Source organism: Scyliorhinus canicula, chromosome 14 (genome assembly GCF_902713615.1).
Source record: "Scyliorhinus canicula chromosome 14, sScyCan1.1, whole genome shotgun sequence".
In the NCBI taxonomy this organism is placed as follows: Eukaryota; Metazoa; Chordata; class Chondrichthyes; order Carcharhiniformes; family Scyliorhinidae; genus Scyliorhinus; species Scyliorhinus canicula.
Window position 1 is genome coordinate 65,502,669 of NC_052159.1, and position 20,161 is coordinate 65,522,829.

The following is a 20,161-nucleotide window of genomic DNA, read 5'->3' on the forward strand; positions in this document are numbered from 1 at the left end:
CAGGATGTTTTAAACAAAATTAAACTTTATTGTATATAAAGAGAATTTAGACAATGCAAGTACCACTAACTTAACACTATAGCTTATAAAGACTTATGTTATAAACTCTATCTAGTTTTTGCTCCCCTTGCACTCCCTCCCCATCCCCTACCCGAAGAGATCCCTTATCTTACAGAATCTCGAATATGTGCTGCAGCCCTCTGGAATTCACTTTAATTTTCTTCAATGTTGCAATTATCATCCGAGGTTAGACTCTGTGAGGTTCCTTCCATTAGCCTTTTGGCTACATGATGCTCCACCTTTTCTTCACAGCCCTCACGACCAGCAGGTACCCAACTGTCTTTCAACAGCTTTTCATGTTAACTCTGCTGACTGCTTTCTACCACAAGGCTCTGTGAGGACCACGGTAGATTACTTCCATTAGCTGCAAGCTAGAGCAAATCTTCCAACTGCTTTTCCCTCGCAAAATCCAAACTGAGATTGGCCCCACCACATTCCACATGGCAAATTATGGAGTTAATGGGCGTAATCGGAGATCGGGCGGAGAATCGACTCCGACGGTAAAATCGATGCCAGCGCCGGTTTGACACCAGTCAGCCAGGCTCTGCCCCCTCCGAAATGGTGTCATCATGTCGCCCTCCTGCGATGTTCCGCCCCCGATGGGCTGGGTTCCGTCAGCGCGGGACACGTGTGGTCTCAGTCATGCCGGAACCTGGCATGGTGGCTGCGGACTGTATCCAGCACCACCACACTCTGCTGGGATCCATGCTACTGGCCAGGGGGTGCTTCCACGAGTTCTTGGGGGGGGGGGGTGGCCAGGGGTGGGCTGTGGAGTCGTGGGTGGCAAGTTGGGTCCACGCACGGCTGGTGCCATGTTGTATGGCTGCAGATCGTCAGACGTGCGTATTCGTGGCCAAGGACCCAGCCATTTTCCGGCCATTTTCGGCACAGGAGCCGGGAGTTTCTCCCGGTGCCTGTGCTAGCCCCTCACCGATTCCAGGACCGGTGAGGGTTTCACTTAGATTTTTTTGCTCATAAAGGACTACATATGCTCCACTGGCGCCAGCATTTAGCTGCTGAAATGGATAGTCCAGCCCAATATTTTCTCAGGTTGAAAGGCAGGCCTAATTGACTATCATCACCTGTTCTCTTAATCCAATGAGCTACCGTCCACACCAAAAGAAAGCACTAACTGCCTCTGTCTGTTTCCCAAGTTGAACTGCTTGTTTAATAAGGGAAATAAAAATGCCTGCAGGAGACTAGGAAATTCCTGTGTGTTACATTTATCCCACAATAGTTACACAACAATCTGTGGAACAAATGTAACACAGGAAATGTTCTCCAGTTAGGTTGCAGGTTATGGCTAAGACACATTGTTGTAATAGTCTAGTGGAGGAAATATTACCTGCATTTAACTTACACATTAATTTTATATGTCTTTAAAAAGCTTACGCCCATATCTCCACCCTATCCCCGTAGCCAGTGACCCCATCTAACCGTTTGGACACTAAGGGACAATTTAGCATGGCCAATCCACCGAACCTGCACATCTTTGGACTGTGGGAGGAAACCGGAGCACCCAGAAGAAACCCACAGGCACTGGGAGAAAGTGCAAATGCCACACAAACAGTGACCTGAGCCTGGAATTGAACCCGGGACCCTGGAGCTGTGAGGCAGCAGTGCTAACCACTGTGCTACCCCATCTCATCCCTTTTGGAATAAAGCTCCAATTCTAGAGATGAAAAGAGGTATGCTAACGCATTAGACTACCCAGATCCCCAAAGTCTGTGATTCAAAAGAAAAGTGTATTCAGCGGTTGATTAGCTCAGTTGGCTGGACAAGCTGGTGATGTGGAATGAGGCTAACATTGTGGATTCTATTCCCGTATTGGCTGAGTTTATCCATGAAGGCCACCTTCCCAACCTTGACTCTCACATGAGGTGTGGTGACCCTCAGATTAAATCACCACCAATCATCTCTTTCTCAAAAAAAGGGGAGAGAAACTATGCCGACTTTCCTTTCATATTCTGCTGAATTGATTCCAATTGTCTTTGGGGGAAAGAGTGATACCTGTACACTTATTGGTGTCTTTTCTCTTCTTCCTTTTTATGCTTTATAACTGAAGGTTGGAAAAAACTTTGTGGAGTGGGCACCACCGGGTTTGGGTGGATTGTACCATTTATACCAATGAGTGAAACTTCACACTGTCACAGCGGTTCCATATTATTTATCTCATTCCAAGCTGCCTCTAACCAGCAGTTTTGAAGCAGAAATGTAGCAACAAGAGGTAACCAAGAGGCATTGACAAGTGTACTATATCTACTTTTTTGATCTTCTGTCAAATGATTTTGGAAAAAATGTAGCAGTAGAAATTACTGATTCACTAGATGAAGAGCAGAGTGAGTTGATCAAAATTATTGAAAGCTACTATCAAACCTGTTTGATATGTCCCTTTACGATAAGATTGGTTTTTACCTGAGTCTCTGAAGAGGAGGAAAAGGACTCGGACAAATGGAAGAAGAAAGCTGAAGATAGAGGCTCAGGTCAGAAAGTAGCGGCTCAGATCAAAACCAGTGAACCCTTTCACATCTTTCAGAAATTTCCTTTATATTATCCATTGATTTCCTCATACTATATTAAAACCATGTGAGGAACCAATATGATTCATTGTGAAGTTATTAGTGCTGAACAGTTAAGTTTGCTTCTGTCAATTAAAAAATATGAATTGACCTAAAATAAAGAATAAGCAATTTGTAGCTCTTATAGCCACTTTTTATACAATCCTAGGTGATAACTTCCAGCAGAAATAGGTACAATGTACTGCCCCTTTAATTAAAAAAACATTTGGAAAAAAGGATTTCAATAGAAAGACCGTTGGAAAATTGGAGAGTATTGATGAGGCTGTTAGATTATTCACTTGTTCATTTTTGTATAAATTTACTTTACATTTCAAACTTTAAATATGAGATCGTCTGCCATGCTCTGCTGAAGTCAAATCTTATGGAAGCTTAAAATTGTCCGGTACCTAAGAACAATTGCCAGACAAGATTTGATGTTTGTTGCTCGGGTATGTATTCACTAAAATGTTATCTAGAGCACAAGGTAAGGATAGACACTCCATTGAAGGTTTGTGGAGTTGACAGTCACCTATGAACTTGGTCTAAGGTATGAGAGCCAAAATAATTGAGGATATGAAGGATTTAAAATGGCCCCAAAAGGTAACAGTTTTAGAATCTACCTTTTATATCATTAAGTTGTATTGTAATCTTTAGTTGTTGAAAAAGGCTGATAAAGAGGAGGAAAAGGACTCGGACAAATGGAAGGAGAAAGCAGAAGATGGTGACGGAAAATGGGAAAAATTATGTTGTCCAGGAAACATGCAAGGAAAACGGCCAGAGATTGCGCAGAAGGATGTCAAAGATAAGTGAGTTATAACAGCAGTTTTTATCATGTGACTATACTTGTTAAATTTTTCATTGCCTGCTGCTCTGATATTTCCCCACAATGACATTTATCTTCTCATATCAATTAGACATGCTAAATGTATTTTAAAAATTTTACCCAGAGAAATATCTTGAAAATTGCTTTAGTTATTTTCATCAGTAACTCTTTTACAGTTGTGCTGTCAGCATAATAATCAATTTAACATTACAAGCATGATTACATATTTAACACAATGATTTAAATTTCATTTTTAAAGCAAGCTCGAAAATTTTTTTAAATTGCTGAAGGACTCGAAGTTTTCTTTAACACCAATAACTACAACTTTTATTTGGTCAGAACTTCTTTTGATCATTGTATTTCCTCTACCACTTTCTCAAAAGCATATTTATTCCTCATTGCTTGTTTTTCAGGGTAGCAATAGAAATGTTATACATGTTTATTTACATATGATTGAAACATTTTACTCAATACCATGATATGGTTAGGACAAAAGCTGCAGATGTTTTTACTCACAAAAGACAAGTAGATGCAAGAGGTACAAGATTATTTAACAAATAATTTAGCTCACGAAAGGAGACAAACGGATGATGGATAACATGTTTTATGAATATCAAAAATTGCTACACTTAAATAACTGAAGCTTTCTGTTTACTTGCAACTAATCTGGAAATGACTCTCCTCTGTTAATATCAACAGAGCGATCTGTAGACAACAAAATAAAACATATTAAAAAAGTTTCAGAGTGTGTGAAACAGTTAACAGTTAGCCATCAACAATTAGTCAAAATCTATCTTCTCTCAAATTAAGATTGAAAGTTATTGACCTGAAATGAATTAAAATAAATTCATAGCTCTTTTTGTTGAATCTGAGGGAATAATTTTAAGAGCTGGTGTAAAATGGAGCAGCCAACTATTATACAATCCACTTGATTTTTATTGCTGTTAAAGTTAATTAATTAATCAGTGATTCAGTCTATTGTTGTTCTGGTTACAATATACTGTTACATTAAAATTTATAGAGCCATTCTTTAGTTTATTCATGGCTGCAAATTGCTCAACGTTGAAGCTTCACATTGCTTTCGAACCAAGTGCAGGCATAAAATAATCTTCAGGATTTTAATATGATCTGATAGCTACCTTTGTCAAAATTGAGCTCCATATAGATTTGCTAACTACTTTAATAGAATTATTAAAAATACATGCCATTGTACGCAGCCATTGAAAAAGAAACCAAAGTAACTTTGTAATTTTTTTTACATAGACAACCAAACGATAGTGATAGAGAACGTAAGGAAAGGGAACGGGAAAGAAGATTAAGGGAAAGAGAACGAGAGCGACAGAGGCGACGTGAGGATGAGCGCAGAAAGCAAAAAGAGCGTTATGAAGTAGAGAGGGCTATGAGAACAAAAGAAGAAGAAACAAAAAGAGGGAAAGAACATGGACAGGAAAGAGAAAAGAAGGGAGACAGCCTGAGCTACATGTTCAGTACTGAGAAAATAGACAAACTGGGTAAAGAAGACAAAAATGATGACATGGGATCTAAAAGAGAGCGGATAAGGAATAAGGTACCTGTCACCATTTTTTCTAGCTACTATGGTGTTGGCAACATTAATTGGAGTGGATATTCAAGCCCCATGTTCTAAAATACAGAAAATTAACTACGCACATAAAATTAGACATCATTTTTTTTTGAAGCATGGTCAAAATCTAGCAATGACATGTATTGTGTTGTGCTTTTTCAATACACTGTATTTTTTTCAAAGTACTACATTAAAACTATTATTTAAGAGAGGATAAAAAAAGTTATTCAAATGTTTATTTTTGTTTTACTATGTTCAGTTTATTATAAAAAATTGACAGTCTTACAGAAATGGAGTTGGCATTTCAAAAGTTACTTTAAAAAATGAAATAATTTTATAAGTAGTGGTTTCTGAAGGTTCATGCCACATTTAAGATTTAACTTACTTAGAGAATTTAACAAAAAAGAGCAAAGTGCAGACCTATTGTCCCAATGTCACTAAAATTCCTGATATCAGCTTTATGATGTTCGCACTTTCAGTTCAATATTTATGAAAATAACCTGCTTCTGAAAATAATGGGTAAAAGCAAGTATTCAAAATATAACCATGATGTGGAGATGCCAGCGTTGGACTGGGGTAAGCACAGTAAGAGGTCTTACAACACCAGGTTAAAGTCCAACATGTTTGTTTCAAACACTAGCTTTCGGAGCACTGCTCCTTCCTCAGGTGATTCACCTGAGGAAGGAGCAGTGCTCCGAAAGTTAGTGTTTGAAACAAACATGTTGGACTTTAACCTGGTGTTGTAAGACTTCTTACTGTGCTCAAAATATAACATTTTTAAAAAATGAAACAATTGAATTTTAACTAGGCTTTAAGTTTTTGCTATAAGCAAGAATGCCTCTGATTGTTTTTGGTACATGGATTTAGAGAACTGATTAAGGAGGTGTCATATTGAAGGTTTTCGTAACTGCACAAAGGTCTCTTCAATCATCTCTCAACCGTGTACTTGATATTAGAGGTAGTTTAGAAAGATAGTTCCATATTTATATCCATGGCACTTCCACTTCCAAGAGGTACTTTTTGAAGAATTATTCCAGAAGAAATACAAACAAAGCTTTCAATAGACTGTGCCATTTAATATATTTTTAAAACTCAAAAGAACTATAAACCAAACTAAATTAGAATTTGAGGAAAATGAAGAAGCTGGTATATTATGAGAAGTTAAAACAAAGAATCAATCAGAAAATAGTTAAAATATACAGCCTTGAAAAAACTAGTTAATACAGCAGTAAGAAAATATTTGTGGGGCCATAGCATGCAGTTGTTCATACTCCTCTGCTTTTATAGAGGTAACCATGTTCATTTCAATAGGTTCCTGTGAATGCACTTTATAAAATAACAATTAATTTGTTTAGGTTTTGTGAGTGCCTTAATTTATAAATGGTTTAATTTCTCAACTAAATTTGGCATAATTTAAATTCAATTTTTTTTTCTGATGGCTCCCAGAAACCTTGCAGTTTTAGACAGTATGATTTTCAGAGTAGAGAAATTGGCTGCCACCCCCCAGTCACTCCTGTATTTCCAGAGTGTTACATTGTTTTCATCATAATGGCTGTTCCACAATAATCAGGAAGAAAAACATTTGCGTGCAAGCCCTTAGATATGAGGAATGGAGTGGTCAAAAGAGATACCAGACCCTTCTGTAACGTTTTGGGAGCCTCTCTTATACTTAATTAGTTTGCCATAATATGTAACAATTACAAATTAGTTTGATTGAAAATGTTTGAAAACCCATAACTTGTTTAGCACAGTCAGCATGGATTCATGAAAGGGAGCTTATCGCTTCCGAAGATGCTACTAATATATTGCATGAAACAAAAACACTTTGGGCTGGATTCCCTGTTTGGCAGACTATGTTCTCCCGCTCGCGGAGAATTGAAACTAATTTATAATCCGGGGCAGTGAAAACAATTACAGCAGTAACACTTACCTGGAAGGTCCAAGTGTCTATTCCTGAAAGTAAAACAGCTGTGACATAGAACATAGAACAGTACAGCACAGAACAGGCCCTTCGGCCCTCAATGTTGTGCCGAACAATGATCACCCTACTCAAACCCACGTATCCACCCTATACCCGTAACCCAACAACCCCCCCCCCCCCCCAACAACCTTTACTTTTTAGGACACTACGGGCAATTTAGCATAGCCAATCCACCTAACCCGCACATCTTTGGACTGTGGGAGGAAACCGGAGCACCCGGAGGAAACCCACGCACACACGGGGAGGACGTGCAGACTCCGCACAGACAGTGACCCAGCCGGGAATCGAACCTGGGACCCTGGAGCTCTGAAGCATTTATGCTAACCACCATGCTACCGTGTTGACATGTGCTTCAAGTCCTCAGATCCATTAGCTGTAAGCCATTCATTCCTTTCTTATGATGGGCGGCTGTGATAGACAGCTCCCACAAACCAGCTGCAGCCTTGATTCATTCATCTCCCTTCACAGATGAGTGACTCTTAAGTGCTGAAACCCCAATGTTTACAAACATCAACCACATCAAAGAGAATTAAGTGCATTCCAATCTTCAAGTGCATTCCAATCACAAGCGTGAGGAGGGAGAAGAGGAAGCTGGGGGCAGGGGTATGTCTGTGGTGGCCCTTTCGTCTGGGGGTCCCTTTGCTTAGGGGTGTATGTGGAAGGGTCCCTTTAGTCAGGGGGTCTCTGTGTGCTGGTTCCTTCCATAAGAGAGTCTCTGGGGGAGGGGTCCTTCAGTTACGGCAGTCTGTGGGGGGGTCTCCCTATTAAGGGGTCCCTGGTGGGGTCTCCCAAATAATAGGGCCCCAAGGGGAGCTGGTAGGGCAAGGGTGGGCAGGTAGTGCATTGTTTGGGGGGGTGGGGGGTGGAGGATGGTCCTCGGATGGGCTTTTCAGACAACACCCATAAGGAGTGACCCCCTTGGACCAGCGCAAGGTTCTCACATCAGAACCATGCTGGTAAATACCAGAAGTGATCCATACCCACATAATTCCTGGTCCCACGGTGAGGCCTACCACGTCAGGGCCACCCTGGTAAATACCAGATGTGATGGGCGCTCACATGATTTCCCGCCTAGGGGACTGGAGAATCACGGAGGGCTGGAGAATAGGGTGCCGGGCTCGCTAAATAGATGCAAATGGGTAACTTACAGCCTCACGGGGCAACGCGGTGATGCAGTGGTTAGCACTGCTGTCTGATGACGCCGAGGTCCCAGGTTCGATCCCGGCTCTGGGTCACTGTCCGTGTGGAATTTGCACATTCTCCCTGTGTTTGCGTGGGTTTCACCCCCACAACCCAAAAGGTGTGCAGGGTAGGTGGATTGGCCACACTAAATTGCCCCTTAGTTGAAAAAAATGAATTGGGTACTCTAAATTTATTTTTTTAAAACTTACATCCTCCCACTGGCATGCGGTCGTGAACCTCAGTCACAGCGCCAGCAGGGGGGGTCGGAGCATCGCGTTTGGATCAGCACCCGCCACCAATCCTGATTTTCCCCCGATGCCCAATTATCCATCCCATCCGGAAATGTGCTTTGGGCATCACGGGATGGAGAATCCAGCCCTTAGTATTACATATTTGTTTATGCAGGAACATTTTGATTAATGGCTATAACAGAGCAATGAAACAAAGGACAAATGATGTTCCTGGGTAGAATATTGGCTTAGACTTAGGTAACACAGGGTAATTGTTATTTTTGGACAGACAATTGTCTGGTGTTGTAGCAACCCAGATTTCAATGTTTACAAACAAAACAATTAGAATGGATAGCATTATAGGTTTAGGGAAGGGGTACAGTAGACAGCACATTCAGCTGTATCCTCCTTCTTCTTTTGGCTTCTCTTTTTTAACTTGGGGCTGGTTGATCACCCTCCTCCATCTATTCTGGGCCAGATCCAGACTAGTACTTTCCCACACTTAGTAATTTTTGGAGCTTCGGGGGTTTCTCACTGGAAAATTCCATGCTTTTAATTTTTTTCCACAGTGGAGAACTTAAGACGCGGGCAAGGCCGGCTCCTCAGAGATCGGGGTGCCATTTTTAAAGGGCGCCATATCTTAAATTGACTTGAGGATGGCCCACACCCTCACTCATGGACATTGTGAACCCCGCAGACATGGGCAACACCCCAAATCTTTGATTCCCCATAGACATGGGCAACCTCCCTGCCCCCTCATCCCACACCCCATCACTAAAAGTCCATGTGACACCCACCCTCTCACATACACCACTCAGGCATGAGGGTGACTCGGCCCCACATCTATCCATACTCGTAGGCATTGGGGTATCGTCCCTGCTCCCCCTCCCCCTCAAGTGAGCGTACCCAGCTATGGGGTCACTGAGGGCCCCCTTTCAATCCGCCCCCTTTCAGCATCCTCCCCTTCATCCCCCATTCTTCATACCCCCTTCACCTCCCCACTTTCATAGGCATGGCCTCCCTCAGGTTCCCCTCACTTGGCAGTGCCAACCTGGCACTCGGGTACTGCCCCAGCACCCTGGCAGTGCCAAACTTGCAGCCCTGCAGTACCAGGTTGGCATTGTTAGGGTGCCAGGGACATTGCCTGACCCTGACCACCCAGAGGCTCAGATGCCCTCCTGGTCCCTCAACCTGGTCATCACATCTAGTCTCCGGTTTTGGAGACCAGCACTAATTTGTGCCAGCGTGAGGCCTGGCTGGTGACTGCTGGGAGACTGCAGCTTACAACTGGCTGCACATATTTAAATGAGTCTAATGGTGGGTCGGGTACTTGGCTCGGCGCCCAGCACAAAACACGTTTTTGGACGCTCCCCCTTTACACCAGGCGCTACCAGATCGGTGCCGGGCGCAATGCGGTGGGAGAATGGTGCCCTCCATTTCTCTTTCAAACCTGCAGCTTTCAAGTCTCCTGCCAACACATCTTTCCATTTGGTCTTATGCCATCCTGTTCTCCTTCTTCCTGGTAGTCCTATGTTCATCACACCTTACCACATTTCTTACTTTTCTCTCTCTGCAACAGATGACCATACAATTTGAATCTCTTCTTGGCTACTTCGATGTTTCCATAATTTTCACTGATCCCCGATCTAATCTTGTATTTTCTTGGGACTCCACATGTCCATCTCAGCAGCCGTATTTCATTTGTGTCCAATCATTGAACCTCTCTTCTTGATATTGCTCAAGTTTCTACACTTTATAACAAGGCCAGTCTCACAATTTTCTTGTAGATTCACCAAATGTCAGATATTTAATGCATTTGCCAGAAATTATTCTCTTTGCAATAACTTAACTTTATGTTGTTGTTCTTTTCAATGCTCACAATAAGCATTGAAAAGAGGCAGAGTGTTGGAGGTTTCCTGGTTATATGGATTAAAGGATAGTATCTCAATCTCGGATTATTAACTGATTTTGACAGCCATTTCTGAATCCTTTGAAAATAAGGTAGGCCTCTTGATTAACTGAAGCCCTCGTTGATGAATAGCTTGGTGGACAGGAATTTGAGCTTATACACTTCTGGTGGCAATTCTTATTAAAGGACACTTTGTCAGAATTTCTGTGAACTTTGTCGCCAGGAATAACCTGTCTGTGTCTTTAACCATGAAAAGTTGAGCAATTAAGTGGCCTTCTGTTATAGGACCCTTATTTAGAGAGGAAGAAAATTCAGTTTTTATCATAGAATCAAAGAATTTACAGTGCGGAAGGAAGCCTTGAGGCTCATCGAGTACACGGGCCTTGGAAAGTGCAACCCACTTAAGCTCATGTCTCTACCCATTGCCGTAACCCAGTGACCCCCCACCTAACCGTTTGGGCACTAATGGGCAATTTAGAATGGCTAATCCACCTAACGTGCACATCTTTGGACTGTGGCAGAAAACGAGAGCACCCAGAGGAAACCACACAGACACGGGAGAATGTGCAAGACAGACAGTCATCCAAGGCCGGAATAGAACCCGGAACCCTGGAGCTGAGGCAGAAGTGCTAACCACTGTGCCACCATGCCGCCCTAGGAGTGTATTTGAACAATATAGCTCACTATTTATAAGCTTAAGTCTGCATCTTAAATTGGCAAGATTATTTATCCAGTTCATGAACTATGGAGGAGAATTCAAAAGAAAAATGTGATATCTTCCAGTATTGAGTATAAAGAATAAGGGTTTTCTGTTGAGATAATGATGCAATTTATCTAGATACTGGACAGTAATAATATGGCTTGATTGTAGGCGATACTAAGTCCACTTACAGGAACGTCCAGTGATGTTTAAACAGAAAAAATATCTCATATAAAAATCCAAAAACTGATGTAATGTAGAACTATTTATTCATCTTTTTTGCATGCTGATAAAAGTTACAGTTCAGCGGTGTTACATTTCTAGCTTTTTATATTCCATATTTTCTTTGACTTCAACAGCACAATTAGCTTCCAGGTAATTGCACGACTTCGGAGATAAGTGGGTAACTTTTATCACTGTATTCTTGTTCACTCAAAAGCCATCATTTATGTTTAAAAACTCCATTTCACCTGAATCTTTGGTGCTGTAAGTGTAGTTTGCCTTCAAAATGGCATCTGACGCATGCATGCATAGGTCGGTCGCTGACCATATCAAACGTTATTTTGGGGAGGATATAGCTCTGGGCAGGGTATTTCCACTAGAACTATGCAGAGTGAGATGGATTGTGACATCAGTCAACATGTCATGATGATTTGATGCCAGCAATGTAATTAATCTTCTTCTCATCTTAGGCAGTACCTTGGAGTCGAGGATAACTTGCTTCCATACTAAAAATTAGCTCTCAGCTGACTTGAGGAGTCCAATGTAGTCTCTGTCACAGGTGGGGCAGACAGTGCTTGGAAGAGGGGTGCGTGGAGTGCACAGGTTACCACACTTCCTTTTGCTGTTAAAGCTTCGCTTCAGCTTGCTCTCAGCAATGAAACCCGAGGTGTTCAGCTCCTTCCTGGATGCTTTTCCTTCACTTCAGCTGGTCTTGGGCCAGGGATTCCCAGGTGTCAGTGAGGATGTTGTACTTTTTCAAGGAAAATTTGAGGATGTCCTTGAAGTGTTTCCCCTGTCCTCTTGGGCTTACTTGCTGAGTCGATGCTCCAAGTAAAGCACTTGTTTCAGGAACCACTTGCAAGGTATCAGGATGATGTGGTCTGCCTTACTGATCTGATCAAGTGCGGTCAGTGCTTAAATGCTGGGGTTGTTGGCCTGAGCAAGAATAATCGTGGCACGGTGGCATAATGGTTAGCACTGTTGCCTCACAGCACCATGGATCTGGGTTTGATTCCGACCTTGGTGACTATCTGTGTGGAGTTTACACATTCTCCCTGTGTCTGTGTGGGTTTTCTTCAGGTCTGCGGTTTCCTCCCACAGTTCAATGATATGCAGGTGAGGAGGATTGGCCAAGCTAAGTTGCCTCTTAGTGTCCAAAGGCTAGGTGGGGTTACAGGGATAGGGCGGGGGAGTGGACCTAGCTAGAGTGCTGTTTCGAAAGTTGGTGCAAACTCAATGGGCTGACTGGCCTCCTTCTGCACTGTAGGGATTCTATGATTCTATGACTAATATTGGGGTGCCAATGTGATATTTGAATGATGGCTATCATGTTTGCTTTGTAGAAAATGAGCTTGGTGGCGAGTTTGAGGTCCTAGTATTCAAACACATTCTTTCGCAGTCGACTGAAGGCTGCACTGGTGCAGTGTAGATGGAGTTGAAAATCGTTTTGGATGTTTGCCCTGTTGACAGTAGGCTCTATTATGATCCCAATTGGTGTTATAGCAGGACGGGAAGATCCCAGAATGGAACCCTGGTTTAAAAGAGCTAGGACTGGATTCTCCGCACCCTGACGGCAGAATCGCGGGCAGCACCGAGGCGGAGTATCCAGTTTGATGCAGAAATTGAGACCGGCGCCGCTTCGTCAATTCTCCGGGCACTGAAAAGCGTACTCCGGGGAGTGCAGCGAGCCACCTGGGGCCATTGCCAGAGGCCTGCTCCGACATTCTCCACCCCTGACCGGCCGAAGTCCCGACAGCGTGGATCTAACCTGGTCCAACCGGTCAGGATACTTGCGAGGCGGCTGCGGACTCCTTGGTCCGCGGGGGGGTTGGATCGGAGGCCGGGGGGGCCTATAGGCGGCCGGGAAATGTTCATGCGAGGGTTGAGGGTCGGGCATGCAGCCGATCGGGGGGGTCTCCTTTGTGGGTCTACCTCCGTGGGGACATAGTCCCAATAATGGAGAATCCAGCCCCTCAACCTTTACTTTTTGTTCTATATTCTTTGGCAATCACTCAGTAATGAGTATGATTGTCCACCTAATAAACTCTATGTTACGCATTCTGTGGGTACTTGTGTGGCTGCTGAGCCCAATCATAGAGCTGCATCATCAATCGCTCACTTGGTAGGTGTTTGCGGGAGGTGGGATTGGACCTTGGAGCAGCTCCGGCCCGAGAAAGCCTGACGTTGGACCACGCCAGCTTGGCTTGGAATAACAGGCTGACAGGCAACTGTGAGGGCACTGGAGGGAATATATGATGGGAGCACGTGCTGTCATCCTGAGATATCAGCAGCTTTGGTCTCTGTAGAACTGCTGCCACTCCCTGGTGATGGCATTTTAGCATCCTAGCTTCCACAACTTCAGTCTGAGCTTCCACTGCAACACTCAGGTGTTGGGTAGCTTCTGCTTATGCTGCAACAGAAGCTGAAACATCATCCATAAGACTCAATATTGTAGAAGAGCCTGAAAGTGTTTTCATAAATTTGACCATCATTTCCAAGTTACAGAGGATGGACTCTAAGCTCTGATCAAAGCCCTATGCTGAGTTGGTACTGGACTCCTTCATGCTCTCTAATATTGCTCACAGGCTTTCTAGCAGGTCTACCAATTAACTCAACTATTTCACTGTACCAATTAATCTTCTTCTTTAGGCCACCTCATCGAAATTCAGCAGAACTCAAGTCCATCCTTACCCTTGGTAAGCTAGAACCTTTGTTACACTTAGGCTCTGCTCTGACTACAGCCCATCTTTCTCAATGTAAAATAAATATCAGTATCTGGGCTGGTGACTGAGGATGAGTGTGATTTTCAGTGTTAATTCTTCATTACATTTTTTCCTGCTCTTCCGCCTGATTTCTCTTCCATCACGACCTGGCTAGGTTGTAGTTCTTGGGCACCTGAAAGGAGAAAAGCATATGGGTAAAATTGTGGTGAGCGGAGGATGGAGGAAAACAAAAGGTGCATGCTTACCCCATCTGTTGTTTATAAATCAGAAAAACATTGAGAGATGAAGTGTAACTAGGATGTGAGAAGGAGGATTAGGTCAGAGCAAACCATCACTTTAGATTTGTTTGAGCCCCACTACTGCCCGCAGCCTCATCATAACCATTTCAATAATGGCGAGCACCGTCTGCTCTGTGGGATATGGGGATGCAGCCATTCTTATTTCCAATCGCCCCCCAAACACTGACTACTCATGTTGAGGTAATTGGCCTTTTTGTAGCAGAGCAGATTCTCCTGGCTGGACTGCTAGTATTGACTACTGTGGCTAATCAGTCCCAGTACCATCACAAAGTTTGTTTGGAGGGCCTTTGGGTCCCTGTTGGAAAGATGACAACTCTCCTGCTAGCTTCTCATAAATTTTCATCCCCTGCTCAGGTGTGCAGTTTGCTAACAGAGCTACACGCTATTGTGATTTGATCAAGCAGGCAGTAGCACACAACATTTAAGGTGATTGTCAGACTCTTCTGCAAATATATTAAGATGTATGGGTTTGAGTTATCAGACATTTGACTGAAACACAACGGGCGCGATTCTCCGCTCCCCACATGGCGTGGGAGAATCACGGGAGGGCCCCCCGACAAAATTCACGCCCCCTTTGCGCCCCCCGCGATTCTCCCCCCACCCGGCTCGGAAGAATCGCCGCTCGCCGTTTTTCACGGCGAACGGCGATTCTCCGACCCGGATGGGCCGAGCGGCCTGCCGTTCGCGGCCTGCCGTTCGCGGCCGTTTCACAACGGCAGCAAACACACCTGGTCGCGGGAGTGAGAAGCCCGTTTGGGGCTTATAGGTGGCCTAGAAAGGAAAGAGCACCGCGACTGTGCTCGGGAGGGGACAGGCCCGCGATCGGTGCCCACCGATCGTCGGACCGGCGTCCAAATCGGACGCACTATTTCCCCTCCACCGCCCCGCAAGATCAAGCCGCCACGTCTTGCGGGGCGGCTGAGGGGAAAGACGGCCACCGCGCATGTGCGGGTTCGTGCTGTCAGCGTTATGACGTCAGCCGCGCATGCGTGGGTTGGAGATGGCAAACCTGCGCATGCACGGCTGACGTCATTAGGCGTGCCGGCCGCGTCATTCTCGGCGTGACGCCCCCACAGCCGAGATTTACGGAGCGCCGCTCCTAGCCCCACTGGGAGGGAAGAATAGGGGGCGAGGAGCGGCCTCGGAGGCCGTTGTGAAACACGGCCGAGTTCACGACGGCCCTCCCAATTTTTCCCGGGAGCAGAGAATTCCGCCCAACATCCATTCCAACTTGCACGGTGATTGATTGTGATCAAAATCTCCAGCTTTACAGATGCCACCGAAATATGACAAAGAACAGCGCAATCAAATTTAGAAATTTTAACTGACTGAATAATACTGAATAGAATACTTAGTAAGGTAGCAATGATAAAGAAAGGGAGTCTGCATTAAGTTGATCAGAAGTGCATTGCTAATCAGGAAAGGATGAGCAGCTGAAATTCCTGTCCTGTGAGCAAAACAAGTAGGGCCGGTGATGCACTATCAATTACGACGAGACGAGAGTATAGAGTAATCGAGGCTTTATTAAGCAGAGATGTGTTGCCTCCTGCAGCTGCTGTCGAAATGGCTGCAGCTCGTTGAGCACACACATTTATACTCTGCCTACTGGGCGGAGCCGGCAGGCAGGGATCGACCCCCGTACCAGTAGTACAGGAGTCTTACCGTATTACCTCTCATATACGTATTATACAAACAGTGGTGACTACCACATTCACCCCCTGTTAAAAAAGAGTCCAGCGGGGGGCAGTGGAAAAACTATTTACATGGTGTGTGAGCATTTTTAAACTGTACAGTTTTTTGAAAGTTCACAAATTTAGCCGGTTGGGTGCCTTGATCCTCCGTTGTGAGCGCCGCAGTCCCGGTGGTGATGCAGGTGCCGACTTGGTCACCTGTGACTCCGGGAGCGTGTAGTCCTCATCTTCATCCCCAGGTAGAACCAATGGGAGGACGAATCGTCCTGGAGCGGGGGCTGTGGTGAGTTGCGCTGGGGGGAGGATGGGTGGCGCCGGGACAATTGGAGGGGGTGGGGGGTTGGGGAACTAGTTGGTGCCAGGTCCCTGAGGGAGACTGTATCTTGGCAGCCATCGGGGTGCGCCACGTAGGCGTACTGCGGGTTCGCATGCAGCAGCTGTACCCTCTCAACCAACGGGTCCGCCTTGTAGAGTCGCACATGTCTGCGGAGGAGGATAGGTCTTGGAGCTGCCAGCTGCGTTGGGAGTGAAACCCCAGAGGTGGACGTTCTAGGGAAGGCAAGGAGACGTTCATGAGGGGTTTCGTTAGTCGCATTGCAAAGTCGCGATCGGATGGAGTGGAGCGTATCAGGGAGGACCTCCTGCCAGCGGGAGACCGGGAGATTTTTAGACCGTAGGGCCAGCTGGACGGCCTTCCAGACTGTCCCGTTCTCCCTCTCCACCTGCCCGTTTCCCCGGGGGTTGTAGCTGGTCGTTCTGCTCGAGGCATGCCCTTGCTGAGCAGGAACTGACGCAGCTCGTCACACATAAAGGAGGATCCCCGGTCACTGTGGATGTAAGCAGGGAAACTGAACAGGGTGAAGACGCTATTGAGGGCTTTGATGACTGGGCAGACGTCATATCAGGGCATGGAATGGCGAAGGGGAATCTGGAGTATTTATCGACCACAGTCAGGAAATACGTGTTATGATCGGAGGAGGGGAGGGGCCCTTTCAAATCCATGCTGAGGCGTTCAAAGGGACGGGAGGCCTTCATCAGGTGCGCTCAGCAGATAGAAGTGCGGTTTGCACGCCGTGCAGATCTGGCAGTCTCTGGTGATAGTTCTGACTTCCTCAATGGAGTAGGGCAGGTTGCTGGCCTTTATGAAGTGAAAGAACCAGGTGACCCCTGGGTGACAGAGACCATCGTGTAGGGCCCGGAGTCGGTCCCCTTGTGCGCTGGCACATGTACCTCGGGATAGGGCATTGGGGGGGGGGGGCTCGTTGAGCTTACCGGGGCAATACAAAATCTCGTAATTGTAGGTGGAGAGCTCGATCTTCCACCTCAAGATTTTATCATTTTTGATCTTGCCCTGCTGTGTATTATTGAACATGAAGGCAACTGCCCATTGGTCAGTGAGGAGAGTGAATCTCCTGCCAGCCAGGTAATGCCTGCAATGCCGCACAGCTTCTATGATGGCTTGGGCCTCCTTTTCGACAGAGGAGTGCTGAATTTCGGAGGCATGGAGGGTGCGGGAAAAGAATGCCACGGGTCTGCCTGCCTGGTTGAGGGTGGCGGCCAGAGTGACATCCAATGCATCGCTCTCGACCTGAAAAGGGAGGGTCTCGTCGACCACGTGCATGGTGGCCTTGACGATGTCGGCCTTGATGCGGTTGAAGGCCTGGCGGGCCTCAGCTGTCAGGGGAAAGACTGTGGACTAAATGAGTGGGCGGGCGTGGTCAGCATAGTTAGGGACCCACTGGGCATAATAGGAGAAAAGCCCCAGGCATCATTTCAGGGTGTTGGGGCAGTGGGGGAGGGGGAGTTCCATGAGGGGGCTCATGCAGTCGGGGTCGGGCCCGGGAACTCCATTTTGCACCACATAGCCAAGGATGGCTAAGCGGTTGTTGCTGAACACGCACTTCTCCTTGTTATACGTGAGGTTCAGGAGTTTGGCGGTTTGGAGAAATTTGAAAAGGTTAGCATCATGGTCCTGCTGGTCGTGGTCGCAGATGGTGACGTTATCTAGGTACGGGAAGGTGGCCCGCAGCCCATACCGGTCAACCATTTGGTCCATCTCACGTTGAAAGACCGAGACCCCGTTAGTGACGCCGAAGGGAACCCTATGGAAATGATAAAGGTGGCCATCTGCTTCGAACGCAGTGTACTGGCGGTCCGCCTTGCGGATGGGGAGCTGGTGGTAGGCAGATTTCAGGTCCACTGTCGAAAAGACCCGGTACTGTGCAATCTGATTGACCATATCAAATATGCGTGGGAGGGGGTACGCGTCAAGCTGCGTGTACCGATTGATGGTCTGACTGTAGTCAATGACTATCCTCTGTTTCTCCCCAGTCTTTACTACTACCACTTGGGCTCTCCAGGGGCTGTTGCTGGCCTCAATGATGCCTTTCCGCAGAAGCCGCTGGTCCGCCGACCTGATGAAGGTCCTGTCCTGGGCACTGTACCGTCTGCTCCTGGTGGCGACGGGTTTGCAATCCGGGGTGAGGTTTGCAAACAGGGAAGGTGGGTCGACCTTAACGATCGTGAGGCCACAGACGATGAGGGGTGGTAGGGGCCCGCTGAATTTTAGAGTTAGGCTTTGGAGTTTGCACTGGAAGTCCAGGCCGAGTAGCAAGGCAGCGCAGAGGTTGGGGAGGACGTAGAGTCGGAAGTTGCTGAACTCTACACCCTGGACGGTGAGGGTGACGATGCAGTACCCCCGGATATCCACGGAATGGGATCCGGAGGCCAGGGAGATTCTCTGGTTAATGGGGTGTACCGCGAGGGAGCAGCGTCTTACCGTGGAGGGGTAGATTAACCTTTCCGTGCTCCCGTAGTCAAGAAGGCAGGATGTCTTGTGCCCATCGACCTTTACCATCGTCGACGTGGTTGCGAGGTTGTGGGGCCGGGACTGGTTGAGTGTGATGGAGACGATTTGCGGTTGGTGTTGGTAGGCCCTGGGCTGGTCGGCGGCGGTGGCAGGTGATGAACGATCCGATGAATTACCCGACGAGCAGGGGTCCTGAGGCGCCGTCCAAGATGGCGCCAAAGATGGCGGCGCCCACGGGGCACACATGGCGGGCATCATTACAGATGGCAGCGCCCACGGGCCGCACGTTGTCTGCTGGGAGGAAGATGGTCACGCACACGGGCCACATGTGGTCTGCGGGGACGAAAGCGGCGGCGCCCACGGGTCGCACGTGGGGGGTGCAGGAACAATGGGACTGGGTACAGCGGCAATCGGCCGGGCCTGGCACACAAAAGCGAAATGTCCCTTCTTTCCGCAGGCCTTGCAAGTTGTGCTCCGCGCCGGGCAGCATTGTCGGGGGTGCTTTGTCTGCCCACAGAAATAGCACTTGGGCCCCCGGGGTTGGCTGGCAGCCGCGCGGTGCAGGCTTGGGGTTGGCTGGGGGTGGCCGCTGGTGGGGTCCACGATGTCCATGATGGCGCTGTGCGGTCGGGGGTGTATGCCGTGCGGTCGGGGGCGTACCACTGTACGTTGCGGGAGGCCACTGTTAGTGAATTCGCTAGTTGCCTGATCGCCGCGAGGTCAAGCGTACTCCCTTCTATTAGGCGCTGACGGATGTACGCCGACTGCATGCCCGTAACAAAAGCGTCCCTGATTAAGAGTTCTGTGTGTTCCACGGCCGAAACTGCCTGGCAATCGCAGTTCCTTGCCAGGATTTGCAGGGCACGCCAGAAATCGCCTAATGACTCACCGGGGAGTTGTTGCCGCGTGGACAGGAGGTGTCTGGCGTAGAGTTTGTTAATTGGCCGGATGTAGTTCCCTTTCAGAAGTGCCATGGCCTCAGTGTAGTTGGGATTCCCGAATAAGGGGAAAAATATCGGAGCTTACCCTTGAGTACAGGATCTGGAGTTTCTGTGCTTCTGTGGGCTGTTCTGTAGCTGATCCGATATCAGCTTCAAAACAAGCCAGCCAATGGTCAAAGGCCGATGTGGTGTTGTCTGCTTGAGGGTGCTGCTGCAGGCGATCTAGCTTGATGCGTAGTTCCATCGCTGTAAAATCTCTGCTTAATAAATTGATGCACTATCAATTACGACGAGACGAGAGTAGAGAGTAATCAAGGCTTTATTAAGCAGAGATGTGTTGGCTCTTGCAGCTGCTGCCAAAATGGCTGCAGCTCGGTGAGCACACACATTTATACTCCGCCTACTGGGCGGGGTCAGCAGGCAGGGATCTACCCCCGTATCTGTAGTACAG

At 46.8% G+C, this 20,161-nt stretch overlaps 1 protein-coding gene across 7 annotated transcripts in view; it reads left to right on the forward strand.

The window, feature by feature from the left end:
* The window catches only part of upf3a (UPF3A regulator of nonsense mediated mRNA decay), a 153,402-nt gene that overhangs the window by 111,816 nt on the left and 21,425 nt on the right, over positions 1 to 20,161 (forward strand). For all 7 annotated transcript variants that reach the window (XM_038818912.1, XM_038818913.1, XM_038818915.1 and 4 more), the window contains 2 exons: positions 3,273 to 3,424; positions 4,705 to 5,008. In XM_038818912.1, the coding sequence (XP_038674840.1) occupies positions 3,273 to 3,424; positions 4,705 to 5,008 (456 nt within the window). The remainder of the gene's footprint in view (positions 1 to 3,272; positions 3,425 to 4,704; positions 5,009 to 20,161) is intronic.